Source organism: Gallus gallus, chromosome 7 (genome assembly GCF_016699485.2).
Source record: "Gallus gallus isolate bGalGal1 chromosome 7, bGalGal1.mat.broiler.GRCg7b, whole genome shotgun sequence".
Classification (NCBI taxonomy): Eukaryota; Metazoa; Chordata; class Aves; order Galliformes; family Phasianidae; genus Gallus; species Gallus gallus.
Window position 1 is genome coordinate 13,323,183 of NC_052538.1, and position 13,951 is coordinate 13,337,133.

General features: G+C 36.5%; 1 protein-coding gene across 6 annotated transcripts in view; it reads right to left on the reverse strand.

Moving 5' to 3' along the window:
• The window catches only part of NBEAL1 (neurobeachin like 1), a 79,596-nt gene that overhangs the window by 21,354 nt on the left and 44,291 nt on the right, over nucleotides 1-13,951 (reverse strand). For all 6 annotated transcript variants that reach the window (XM_004942674.5, XM_004942671.5, XM_004942672.5 and 3 more), the window contains 16 exons: nucleotides 13,208-13,364; nucleotides 12,480-12,638; nucleotides 11,973-12,132; nucleotides 11,599-11,687; nucleotides 10,099-10,683; nucleotides 9,453-9,628; nucleotides 8,936-9,089; nucleotides 7,284-7,412; nucleotides 6,332-6,637; nucleotides 6,080-6,229; nucleotides 5,301-5,458; nucleotides 4,467-4,591; nucleotides 3,357-3,483; nucleotides 2,091-2,239; nucleotides 1,124-1,257; nucleotides 207-308 (listed from right to left, as the gene is read on the reverse strand). In XM_004942674.5, the coding sequence (XP_004942731.2) occupies nucleotides 207-308; nucleotides 1,124-1,257; nucleotides 2,091-2,239; nucleotides 3,357-3,483; nucleotides 4,467-4,591; nucleotides 5,301-5,458; nucleotides 6,080-6,229; nucleotides 6,332-6,637; nucleotides 7,284-7,412; nucleotides 8,936-9,089; nucleotides 9,453-9,628; nucleotides 10,099-10,683; nucleotides 11,599-11,687; nucleotides 11,973-12,132; nucleotides 12,480-12,638; nucleotides 13,208-13,364 (2,860 nt within the window). The remainder of the gene's footprint in view (nucleotides 1-206; nucleotides 309-1,123; nucleotides 1,258-2,090; nucleotides 2,240-3,356; nucleotides 3,484-4,466; nucleotides 4,592-5,300; nucleotides 5,459-6,079; nucleotides 6,230-6,331; nucleotides 6,638-7,283; nucleotides 7,413-8,935; nucleotides 9,090-9,452; nucleotides 9,629-10,098; nucleotides 10,684-11,598; nucleotides 11,688-11,972; nucleotides 12,133-12,479; nucleotides 12,639-13,207; nucleotides 13,365-13,951) is intronic.

The following is a 13,951-nucleotide window of genomic DNA, read 5'->3' on the forward strand; positions in this document are numbered from 1 at the left end:
TGTAAACTCTGACTGTGAACACAAAAGACTGTGATTCTAAAAAAAAAAAAAAAAACAAAAATAGGCATGTGGAAGTTTAGACATCAGACTGATGGTACAGAAGTTGGCAGATGCCAACTGAAAGTGACAGATAAAAATCAGTACCCAGGGCTGTACAGAACTCCTTCAAGAAGGAGGATAATACCATTTATGCTGAAGTTTCATACCTGCATCAAACCTGAAGCTTTAAAGAGTTCCTGAGGAGATCGGGTCCCAGAAATATTTGGAGAACGCAGCGACAATATTCGACTGTATACTTTGTTTCTTACCTGTTCAAAAACAGCATAAAAATATTCATTCTAGATATTGAAGCTGACAAGTACACAGTTTCACTGTTAGTTAAAATGCAAAGCAAACGGAACATGGCTACACTTTAAACATTTGTCTCTTGCTGTATAAGCCTTTGGACACACATGGATATGATAGACTTCAGTTTCAAGATGCACATTAAGTGACATTTGTTTTGATGCTACATTAAAAAAAATTCCACAAAATACTCTTCTAGGAAGGCTGCTGTTCAAATAAACTTTCACTACTATTTTCCCTACGAAACTAACAAAAGATTGATTTACTTAAAATGTTTTTCAGCTGTTATTCTTGAATTGACTCACTGATACGTAACTTTCCTTAAGTCCTGATATTTATCTTAGATCCACATTCAATGGATCGTTTACATTAATGCAGGAGAAAAATAAAAGTTTATTAACCATAAACCACATAACAATATTATTTCCAACTTTGTGATAAAGAAGTATCCTTTATTAGTAATTAATTTACTTAGAATATTTTTTAAGAGTGCAAGCTTCAAGACATTCAGATTACTACTGATGTAATTTTAGTTGAATGACAGCTCTGTATCACTAAGAGACAAGAATAGTCATGTTTTATTCATTTTTCCTTGGTTTTTAGATGTCAGACTGACTTATTTGGAGGCTGCAATCTAACTTCCTGTAATCATTATGCCTAGCAAATGTTTCACCATTAATGTGCCAGTTTCATGAAAGACACCAGACACGGATAAGATCAACTAAAACTTGACACTTGTACTAATAATAGCAAACAAGAAAATTTGGCAAACACATACCTCCTTATTGAAGTTGAGGAAGTAGTTGGTTTGATCTGTAAGGAAGATCTCCAGGGCTGACCTCCTCAGATTGTACCGACGCAGATGTATCTCCCGAATTTGAGAAAGGTGCCATTTGAAATCAAAACCAACCCCTGGGAAGAACACTTTGATTACTGAACTGGAATCAAAACTTTTTCAAAAACTTTCTTTATTCAAATAATGCAGTATCAAACACTCTAGAGGCAACAGTAAAAAGCATTTTTTATATATGGCTTGGTGAAACATCTTGCTTAGAAGTATTTCTGGCCTCATCCGCTCTACTAAAAGAGAGAAATGGCAGGAAATAACTGATAGAATAGAGAATTTGGTTTTGCTTTCTGATCAAAAACACACTATGAATGTATTTTTTGACATATGAACTGAAACACCTTTGCTTTCTCAATCAGGCTCAGATTGAAGCTTCTTTGTGTAGAGTTATCAAATGGTTAGCATCTAAATCTATAGTTTCTCAATTTTTTTTTTTTGCCAACAACCATTTCAATTTACTGTTTTCATACTTAACCATGCACATTTCATTGAAGTTCCTAAAGTAAAAAAATAGCCATTAGTTTTTACATACTGTTACTTCTTAATCATTACTCCCTACTACTTAAAACTACTACTAAAAACTACTACTTACTACTCTTAATCAGCATATAAGTGAAGCACATCACATAGAACAGAAGTGACATTTAAGAAACAAGCTAGAGGAAATAACACTTAGCAGCATCATCAGCAAATTAGCTATTATTATTTTTATAGAAATAAATCATCAGAAGAGCTCAGTCTGTGTAGTTTCAGATTATTTTTTCTAATTGGTTTGGTCAGAGGCTGACCTCCAGGAACAATATTAAATACAGATCTACACCCTGTCTTTTTACAATTAGTTTGGTGCTAAACCTCTACTGAATTGCACTGAAAATAAAAAGCCACTGGTCATGCTCACCCTCCTCTTTTTCAACGCTACCATCAAAGAAATATAGGTGCTGGGTAGTGACCTCCAGTCTGCCAGGTATCACATCAATTACTGTAATGAGTTCACAGTTTTCAGATAATATTAGCTTTTCTTTCTGACTCTGTTCATCCTTTTCATCCCTACAGAAAAAAAAATAGGTGTTAGGAGTTGGGTAGACTATAGACTTGCTTAGATATCTGATAGAAGTACGGTTTAGAAAAGAATCAAATTTAAACAACATAAGAAGTACACCATGCAAGATCATATGAAACCACTTTCATTAGCATTAAAATGTTTCAGACCAGACTAGACATCGTTTCTTAACATCAGGCTTGCTATTTCAGTCTCAGGCACAATGAACTCGACTTCCTCTGAAGTATAAAAATAACAGGTTGCTTTTCCCTTTCATATTGAAGGTGCTTGAATGATCTGGCTTGGAGCTCAGCCCTGGTTCCTTTTCTAAAGTGAACTGGAGACATATTTGAAGCAGTGGTTGATCTTCAGTCTACAGATATGCTTTCAAAAGCTATTGGATGTTTACTTGTGAGGTACAAGAAAATTCATCAGTATCACAAAATAAAATCCTGCATCTCTTCTGGGCTTCAACAGCATAGACACATAGGCACATGCACAGTACCCAGAGTTAATGCAAAGAAGTGTTTACCATCTCCTTCCTTCTTGATCCACACCACTATATTAACAAAAAAATGAGAGGAAAAAACTCTCCCATAGTCCATGAAGGAAGTGCAGGTCTTCTCCCCTGAACGAGACTCAGGAATCTCTATTAGATTTCACTAGTTAGGCAGATATCCATGCTATCCAGCTGATGGCACAGGGAACAGTTCTGGCACCCCTGGACAAGAGTTGGTTCCAGTCCAGTCCACGCACTCATGGGTTAAACCATCTCCTGGGAACTACAACCAATGCATATAGCGGGAAGCCTCAACAACCCTGCAGCTTCAGACCAACTGAGAGCAGCAAATCCATCATGTAGCCTCACAAACACTTTCTCTGTACTTAACACACTCAGACTTCCTTTTCCCTGGCACTCTTTACCCATCATTGTTTATAATGAGAAATCTAACAGCAGCTTCTCTGCTGTGCAGATTACTACAAAGCCCTGGATTTGAATGTTAAGGACAGGCAAACAAAGAGGGAAGTTTTGCATGCTAATCAACTCTTGAAGTTGATTTCCTACTCCTTCCCACTTCCAAAACACATGAATGAATTTCAGCAGTTCATTGCTGTTGCACTTACATATTGGAACTGGCTGCTGTGTCTTCTTCTGGCAGTTCAAGCACGTCATCTTCCAAGTCACTCACTTTCACCTGCTTCACCACCTCCAGAAGCAGAGACTCACTAGAGGGTTGTGCCTGGTACACACCTATTGTAACAGGTATAGCAGCTCAGAAAACTTGTCGGTAACCCATTTTCAGAAAGTTAAATTACTGAGTGCATCTTCTACTGTTGAATACTATCTTTAATCGAGAAACAACTTCTTCAGACTCCTTCAGTGCTCTTGAGGGCAAGCAGAACATTTTAAAAATGCTCCATGAATTACATTCAAGTACGAGTCAAGTCAATTGGTAAAAGTACAGTACAGAAAATAATGATATTTGACTGGCATTCACAATACATCAAAATGATTACGGAAAAAGTCTTTTACAGTGAGAGGGTGGTGAGGCACTGGAACAGGCTGTCCAGACAAGTGGTGGATGTTCCATCCCTGGAGACATATAAGGCAAGGCTGGATCAGGCCCTGGGCAAGCTGATCTAACTGTGTATGTCCCTGTTCATTGCAGGGTAGTTGGACTAGATGAACTTTAAAGGTCCCTTTCAACTCTAAGGATTCTATGATCCTATGTATGTATGTATATAAATAGCCTGTATATAAAATAATGTAGAAATAAAATTTACATAACTATAAGAGGGAGACAGAAAAACCTTACAAATTGCATTCTAAAACAGAGATTTTCAATAGGATATTCTGTACGACTGTCAGACAGTCTTACAGCATGCAAGTTTCATAGAAATGCACTTTGGTGGGTTTGTTGTTGTTTTTAGTTAATCTGGGTTAGTGGATCCAAGAAAGGTATGCAACTGCTTATTTTAAAACAAAGGAGCTCTTGAACTATTTTTTCCTCCAAATATGCACACTTCAATAAACAAGAGGAAATTAATTCTTCTTTCCATCTGGCAAAAAAGCTGCTTTGGTTCAAAGCATCACTCCTATGTTACACATTATAACTATAGAGGGAACAACAAAAATTATGACTTAAGTATCTATAACACACTGATTCTTAAAAACAGACATAGCAGTGAACACCACAGAATCCAAGTAAGCTATTAAGTATAATACAACATTACCTAAATTATCTCTCAGGTCACTAGCATCCTGATGAGAGTTGAAGTTGTAATTCTGCACTAGTTTTAGTCTCATACGTGAAAAATTTTCAACATTTGAAAGTTTCCAGTGAACAGGATGCTGTTTCCTGAGAAAACAAGAATATTCATAGGAATAGTTAAAAGATGATGAAAACCTATGAGCAAAATGATTAAAAAAGAATACACATTTTAAAAAATCCTCAAGTCACCTACACATTGGCAGACTGCAAAACATAAAAGCTATAGATTGCATTTCAGTAGTATATGTCATATTGCAGCTATGATCATCCTAAAGCATTTTGCACACAGCAGTCATTTTCAACTGAAATACAGCAAATTGTTTACACTAGAAGTTATGAAGAGTCTTTAGTCAGAATTCACCCAGAAGTCAGGGCAGGCAAAAATGTACCACTTTAAATTGATATTAGCTTCATGCATAAAAACCTCACACTTATTATTTTTAAAGACTATTTTCTCATTCCCAAAGAACCACTGATGAGTAGAACCTCTCAAAAAGGTTGTTTGGTTATTTTATTCTGTTTTTTAAATGTAATGTTGATAATTAATTTTCATTTGTCACTTGGCAAGAAAACATAGTATTCAGGCAACCAGCGCAGCACTACACTTCAAACTTTGTATGTTTATAATTAAAATGCAGAAATCATTAAGGATACATTCAATATTAACTTCACATCTGAAGAATGGCTATCCAAGTCAATTTGACAAGGTTCTAACCATATGAAATAGTAAGTTAATCACACAAACAAATGTCTTTTAAGTATCATATCCTGTTTGATTCAAGAAATTCACTCTTACATTTCAGACCAAGGGCCACGTTCAGAGAGCAAGTAAAGCTGGGCTGCTCTCCACTGCCTCAGAGTAGCTGTGTGTTGACTATTAAGTTGCTTTAGCATACTGTTGTACCGCAGATTTTCCTGTCGAGCCTTTCTGCTGAACGGTTCCACAAAATGCTCCTGAAAGACCATTAAAAATAAATCTAGCACTGAAAGAACAGTTTTGCAACTTGCAAGAACTCTTACAAATGAAGAACGTACAAAAGTGGGTTAGCAGTAGACATTTCTGAAAATTTAAGGCATTGCTTACAAGGGAGATTTTTAAAGACTTAATACTGCTGTAGTTTAACAGTTAATTCTAATGCTTGAATGGAGTCTGAACCTTACACAGGAAGGTCAGTTCAGAGACAGTTTTTCCACACAATAAATGGGACCTAACTGTTCTAAAATGTTCTCTAGGATTGAAAGAATTTGCAACACTAACTCATATCATAATGGAGGTTTTAATAATTCAAAACATACATAAAAGTGGAAAAAAAAGCAGCTTATAGCTAAAGATAATTCCAGGTTGCTGTACCATGGAAGATGATCTGTCCTGAAATAACTCTGCTCACAGATAAGACTCTTAAATAAAAATAACAGAATTAGATCCTCTACACATGTATATAGTCAGCATGCTCAGAAAAATCTTCAACAGAACAGCCAACGTGCCTGCAGCAACTTGAATTGGGTTATCCTGGAATTCAGTTTCTCCATCTGACGGAACATGAATACTGAGATGTAAGCAACTGAAAACCTTACCTGAAATTTCAGCTTGCTTTCTCCTCTCTCCCGATCTCGCTTGTGCATATTCACCATAAATGCTTCATAACAATCCTTCCAATAAAGTGCCATCTGCTCATGACCATGTCTGAATGAATTTTCTTCATAGTGCTTCATATTTGGAATAATCTGTTCCCATCAAAACAAAATGCATATGATTTCTGAATATGAGCTCCTCTGCTCTAGTGATGAAAACAAGTGTGAATGCCACCAAAAGAGTCTACTACTTACATATTTGTCAATATAAACTTTCCATTCATCAGATCGGCAGTATTCTTGAAAGTCCTCAAAGAAAGAGGGGCTGCCATTGGTAGAAGGCAACGAAGGGAGATGCAGATTCATGAAGAGAAGTTCATAAATTTTGGATACCAGTGTCCGAACAAGTGGAATCAAAAATGAGTATGTTTCTGTCTTCTCTTCAATTGATCTACTTAAGATGCCTTCCAGTTTCCCCAAGAGGTAGCATGCTTCAGGTTGACTCTCTATTACTTTGGTCTGAAGAAGGGTGTTGAGTTTCGCTGCTGCCATAGCACAGACCTACGCAGACAAACAACAAAGTGAATGCAACTCAAAAGAGTAACTTGGAGCTCTTATCTTTTAGCACAGAAACATTTACATACTCTGTATCTCAGGTAGCCTGAGGGCACACAGGCATCATGTACAGGCACTGATCACGTATTGAACCTGAGTCAGTTGCAACCCCAGTCACATAACTGCATTAAGATAATTATGTGCCTAAACGAACAAGTCTAGGTTTTCTGAAGGGTTCGTTATTCCAAACACAGCTCTGCTAACTTTATACCCATTGTCCATTCAGCCTTACAGTCTAGATTCATGTGCAATTATTAATCTATGCAAACCTGAAACCACTAACAAATATATTTTTATGGTAGAATGTTGCAATCAGGTAAAAGTTGCAGTCAGGACTGCTATCTTACCTCTGCTAGAGCCTACGTAACCTCCATGTTCAAACAACTTGCTCTCTACCTTATTCACATATTCAAGGTATGTACATTGACAGGACTGCAGAGTAAGTTTGCAAATGTTTTTACTGGGGCTTACCATTTTCATATAGAAGGATAAAAGACTGCCATCACTCTTCTTAAAGGTATGAACAGCTCCTCCAGAACCAAAACAGTTACACCAAATATGCACTTAAAATATAATGGAATTTGCAACAAACCTGTAAGTTGTCTTTTGCAATGAATCCAAGGAGCAACTGGATTTGCACCTGTGAAAACCAGGTTGCTTCTGGGCCAGCAGAGTACCAGACTGACAGGCTATCCATAAGAATCACTAATTCCTCCAATAGCTGCCATAAAAGCAGAAGATTGTGTAAAACATAACAGAAATAATCAGCATCTATTCCAGTTGGAGACACAATACTTTCAAAGAGCTGAGGAATTCACACTTTTAACTTACCCAAAGCCATAAAATCATACCAAGAGATAGCACTTAAACCAGTAATTTGAAAAAATTGACTATACAACTAAACTAGTATGTTAACTCAAGTATCTCCTGAATAAAGCCAAAAACAGTGGATAGTATATGTCTATCTTCTTTCTGTAACTTACTCCAGGAAACGTCAACTCCTTAAAAAAAGCTATAGGTTCCTGCAGGAGGAATACTACAATTGAGAAGTCACTCTTATCAATGTCCAGACACTACACCAACAAGTAATTTCTAGTTCAGTATCAATGGGCTTTCATTTCATTCTTTTACTTTGCGTTTTAAATGAAGTGAGAGTAATGCCAATATAATTCACCAGCAACAGTAATATGCTTGGTGCCTTGAGAAGGAAAGCAAGGCTTCTTCTATGAATATTGAATTTGATGAGAAGTTTGAAGCTTCATAACTATCAATACCTTAAGATTAGGAGGTAATCCTTTCTGGATGCCTCCCAGCATAGAAATACTGACAAACCCTCACTACGAAATGAATCTATTCATAAGGTAATGGCCCATTTTACCATCAAGACATATTTACTCAAAAATAATGCGCCTTGGTATATTCCCTAAAAAATTTCTCAAATATAAAAACTACTCTGTTAAGCCCCAGACTCACATGAAAGCTTACGCAGCAGGCTGAAAGCTCACCTGCTTAAGATATTACAGGGCTTTAAATTCTCCCTAGGCACAGTGGAAGGCAATTTACAGAAGTAGTTATTTTCAATTCAGAGATGGCAATGAGCACAGCCCCCATTGCTCCAACGTTCATATCTCATTTCTAATTAGATTGCACAAAGCTAGATTATAACAAGAAGCAAAACCTTTATCTAGAGCAGACTTTAAGAAAACAAACAAGCCAAGGGAAAGCTTTACAATTACTCCATGTTTGTTTGTTCATAAGCCTGCAGTATGGAGAGCAGCTTAGCAATTATTCTGTTTAAGACTTAACATTTCATTTTTTTTAAACAAATAGCTCTTGTCCCCGGAAAATGGAAAAGCAGGGACGACTCAGCCCAAGAGGTAAGACCACTGAAGTTACATGAATGAAGATCTCTGCTACAGATCTCTGCATCTTATGTGAAGAAAACATAAAACAGTCAGGAAACAATTTCTCTACTACTTAGTGTGATCATTTCCTCCCTCAGGGCTCACATTTCTGACTCCCTGCATATGTAAAATTAAGCTATTTACAAATGTATGCCCAGTATTCCCTCTAGTAAGCTTTTAGGATTTTCTCATTAAGGGACAATCTAATACACTTCATTATGAACCCCCACTCTCTAATACCTAGGTTAAAAACAAGCACCTAGAAGAGATGACATTATCCAATTGACAACTTTTCATTACTATTTCTGCCTACAACATTTCCATTATGCAGTTACTGTACCTTTTCTGTCCATAAATTTGAATTAACAAGTCCTTCTGCCTGCAGGAAATCTTGTACAATTAGCAAGAGCCGGAAAGCATTTTCAGTGTGTGTAGGGAGAGCTTTAGAATCTCTGTTATCAGTGACTGACCATTCTAACATCTTCTCCAACAATCTGCATGGAAAACAAAATCCCAAAGTAATTACTACATGTTCCAGCTGTAAGTGGCTTTAAAAAAATCCAATTAAGTATTTAATTGAATCTCTCAGTCCACAGTGGTAACTGCTGCGTTCTCAATAAGCCAGTGATGTAAAAGAAGATTTAGGAAAAAAAACACATGAAACTTGGAACACTGATATTCAAAACCTTAACATCACATTACACTATCAAATTGGTAGTAAAATATACTGATAGCACATGAAAGTAGAGCTGAGAAAATTGGATCTTGATGGGAAGCATCCATCCCTTCTTAGCAAAGCCCCTTTATTTGTTCATCTAAAAAAAATTCAAGAACCTGTCCTTGAGCAATACACTCACTTGAGTTTTATTTCATCAGAAGGTCGCAGCAATTCATTAGATATTCCCAGTTTGGTCAGTGCAGAAAACACCTGTCCTCTCTCCATCCAAGCCTCATCATCAGATTTTTCAATGCCTTTCCACATTATACACAGTAGGATGTCTGTAAGTAACTGTATCAGTTCATTATCACCCCCCTAAAAAAGAAAAGTAACATTTACAGCCTTTTAATTCCTATAAGTCTTCACTAAGTTTCTCCACCATAGTCTCTCTATGCTTTCACATGTTTTGGCTTTCTTTGATAACTCTACAGTCTCAAGTCTAATAGCTAAATACATAAAATATGGGAGGAAGTGGCTTCCCAGAAACTGTAATACATATTGACTTCCACATCATTATTTAAACCTAACCCTTAGCTGCCCTTTTGTTCTCCCCCATTCCACTTTTGCCCAAGCAATTCCAACCAAAAAAAAAAAAAACCAAACAAGAGAGACATCCCCGCTGACTGTAAGAAAGCTATTCATTATTTTCCTTCAGAAGGTAAGAGAGAATAAAAGAACAATGAGGATATAATCATATAAATATATCCCCATTAGGGATACAGTTAGAAAGGAAAAAAATTGCAGTCATTAGGAGAAATTAACTACATAGGTAGAAAATTACTTACTCCTTGGTTTTCAAATAAAGACAGATCAGCAGCACTGAAGCCTACATCACTTATGACATCTAGCTCTTTTTCAGGCTGCCCAGAGAAGGGTTTTCTGTTCTCTACAGGTGATGGTGTGCTGGGCAGGCTATCTGTCATCTGATTCACAACATCAGCCAGTTCATAAGAGTCAACGCTGGACAGATCTAGACTCAAATGTGAAGGATTACTGTGCCACAATTCTTCTCGGTCCTCTGACTTAAAAGACATCTCTGCTGTGGATGCATCTTCCAGTGGCATAGCAGAGAAATGAGCTGGGACATCCAAGGATTTATTGTCTTCCAAACTCCATTGATCAAACAAACCATTTACAGACACAAAGGTATCAGATTTATCTCCCTCCATCTTATCAGTGTGATACTTCTGAAGTTCTTCAGCAGGAGGCTTCTTTTCCTCTTCCCTTAAGGAGTCAGCCCTGTTCTCTCTAAATCCAATCTGGACCTCAGAGTTTTCTTTCAGGAAGAGTCTAATCAAAGTGTCCTGCCAGCCCAGCTGCTGAGAAATCTGTTGTGCTGCATCCAGTTGGGAATGCAGAAGATGTAAAACCTAAGGATAAGATATTCCATACGTACACATTAATTTTAGCTTGAAACTATATTCATCCTATCTTTTAAATTACAAGATTTACAACCTTACAGCTTCCTCTGTCTTTTTAGGAACTTACAAAAGAGCCATACTGAACTAACAGAAGGCATATATGCCACAGAAATCACTCTTAAAAATAGAAATGCATATAGGAGAAAAAAATTCCCAGAAATACAACATACAGGGAAAAAAACCCAAAGAACTATCAAGGCACATCAGTACGTCTTCATTTTTCAGACACTCCTCTGCTGCAATTCCTAGAAAAGGTAATTATCAGAGCAAACAATCCCATTAAAAATAATTCTAGCACAAGTTATGCTTGATTAGAAACTACTAAACAGAAAAATTAAGAGAGCCAAAATAAGCTACAATATTACTAGTTTATTGATAGCATACACTCGGCTTATTTTGAGAAACTTTGGTATAGAATTTCGCTCCTCACAACTACATTCAGTACTGCCAATTCCAGTGATACAAGCCAGACAGCTCATTTAAGGAAAGAGTTATTACTTTTTCCATTATCTGTTCTCTGCATCCTTACTCTTCTGAACCATTATACAATCTATTAAAAATAACATTAAGAATAAAACAAAACTTTGAGCTTAAACATCCTTTGAGAAACTCTATTTCAAGGAAGTCAATACTTCTAAACTAGTTAAGAATCAATACAGAACTTGAGATTTCGTTTTTTAAAAGGATTTGAATATATAAAATTCAACATCAAGTTACATACTAACTTTATTCCTAACATTCTAAATCATTACTAAAGAAGCAGCAACAGCAGCAGCCAGTACAGCTAATACATCTCAAATAAATAAGACACCATACCATACAATTTATGGATTTAACATTATTCTATTTTTAAAGATAACTAACCTTTCTACAGATAACCACTCTCATGTTTATATCTGATCTATGAGCCAGATGCACTACAGCTAAAAGATCTTTATAATTCACAGCAGGATCTGTGGAGGAGAAAGAAAAAAAACAAATCAAACTATACCATGCAAGTGAACGTAACAGTTAGATGTTAAAAATACCTTTGGAGGTCAGCCCTACAACCTGGATCATAACCAGGAATGACAAAGGGATCATACTCCAGGAAATTAAGAAAACGGCTGAGAAAAACATGGACTGCAAATAGAACAGATTCATAAAGTAACATCTCTTTATCCTGAGCAAGCAACAAATGTGTTTGCCTCTGAGCAAACAGACATTTACTAATAGTAGACATAACACTTCCCAATTACCTGCATAGAGAACTTGGTTAAGAAGGTTTTTTATGAGAGAAATAGTAACTGACGATTCATTCAGAAGGAGTCCAAGTCCAGAGTACCCCACTTCCCTGAGTCTCATACGGTGCTTACTACGTTCATAAACTTTAGTACATTTCAGCATCTCTTCCATAATCTGCATGAGAAAGTACACGCAAAAGCAAAATAATGAGGAAGCATCTAGATGACTTCTTAAACTTAATTGTATATGACATAGCATACTAGTCCACAGTTTACAAAAAACCTTTAATAACAAACTCACAGGCTCAATTTTAAAGGTCCCAATACTTCTGCTGCTTGACACCAGGAGAGCACTAACCCCATCACAACTACAGTGGTTAGCTACATGTTGTTGCTTTCATATTAGAAAAAATGAAACTTGGATGACCAGCATCTTTGTAAGCATTTACATTTCTGCAGTCAGACTACTGAAAAATACAAACTCTGTTGATTAATTTATGAACATATCATTCAATTTATTACCTTAAACACAAGTTCTCTAACCCTGTCGGAGTATCTCTGATGCAATAACAAAGCATAAAGAATATCAGCATTTCCTGGTTCAAAAAGCAATAAAAAAAGCTGATCTGGGGCTGAGCTTGAATGAAGAAGGCTGAACAGAACTTCTAGGATTCCACAGAGCTGAAAATTAAGACAACTGAGTTAATCTACAATTCATACAGACTTAATTCTCCACCCAGAAAAAAAATCCTTGCTTTTAAATTTCTATTCTCTCTTGCTATACAGCGTACATTGTCTGTTCACTGTTACCACATTTAAATGGACGTTTTTGCTATATGCAGAACACTTTATCAAGCTGTAAAGGGAACTACAAAACAAGTTCAAGCACTACTAATGTCTATGAAATAGGAATTCACATTGCTACAAAAACTGATTGAAGTCAATCCATTTTGTTTGGAACATAAGAGAAAATAACAAGTAAAAGTACAGCCACCAGCAGAGCACTTTTGTAAGGATTCCCATGTAGCTGAGGCAGAATATATATAGAAGCACATAAAATTAAATCCATAAATCAGTTAACTCTTCGCCTTTTCTCCTCACACCTCCCTTTATACAAGTAAGATTTCTAAACAGAACAGTACAGAATATCCCAAGTTGGAAAGGACCCTTAAGGATCAAGTTTAACTCCTGAACATAAAACCAAAACCAAACCACGTACAGTTTATACTGATTTAAACCACATTGGATACCTGTTCTTCTTCACTGGTAGCTGCTATGTATCCTACAATGCTCTGTATTTCTTCATGTGTTCCACCTTTGCTTAGAAAGTATTTGATCAGTCCATAAAGGGACATCCGTATTGTTCTCAGGTCATCAGGGGCCAAATCACTGTCTTTGCAGCCACTCCTAATCACCAACAGATAAGAAAGGTAATCTGAGCAAGTGCTCCATAGTTCAGTAATAATTCAGTGGTTGTGTTAGTTTTGCAATTTTTCATCTACCCCAAAAACTGCACTTCAAAAACTACGAGGATATAAATGAACTAAATGTGAAAAGAGTATTTATCATTTTAAGACAATTGTGATCATCTAGAACTTCATTGGTATTGTTGATAATAAGTTCTTAAATTTAGTAATTTTACTCTTTGAGCATTCCTGGTATTCTTGGCATAAGTTGTATGTAATCCCATAATAAAAATCAAAGTCAAGGAGCAGTAGCAAGTAAAGTGGAAAAAAGTTCATGCATTTTCTGAAGATGAAATCAACCAATAAAAGCCAGCCAGTTTTATTTGCTTTCTTTCAAGAACAAGTGGGGGCATGGGGGTAAAGAGGTGGACACATGTAACACAGTGGAAAATGCAGCAGTGACAGCAGAGCATCAAGGTCCCAGGCTGCAGCAAGTGAAGATTTGCTCAAGTTGCAACAGCTGTGGGCACAGAAATAAAAGAAAGAAGCTGCTTACCTTCAGAAGCCCTCAGGTATGCAGGGATCTCC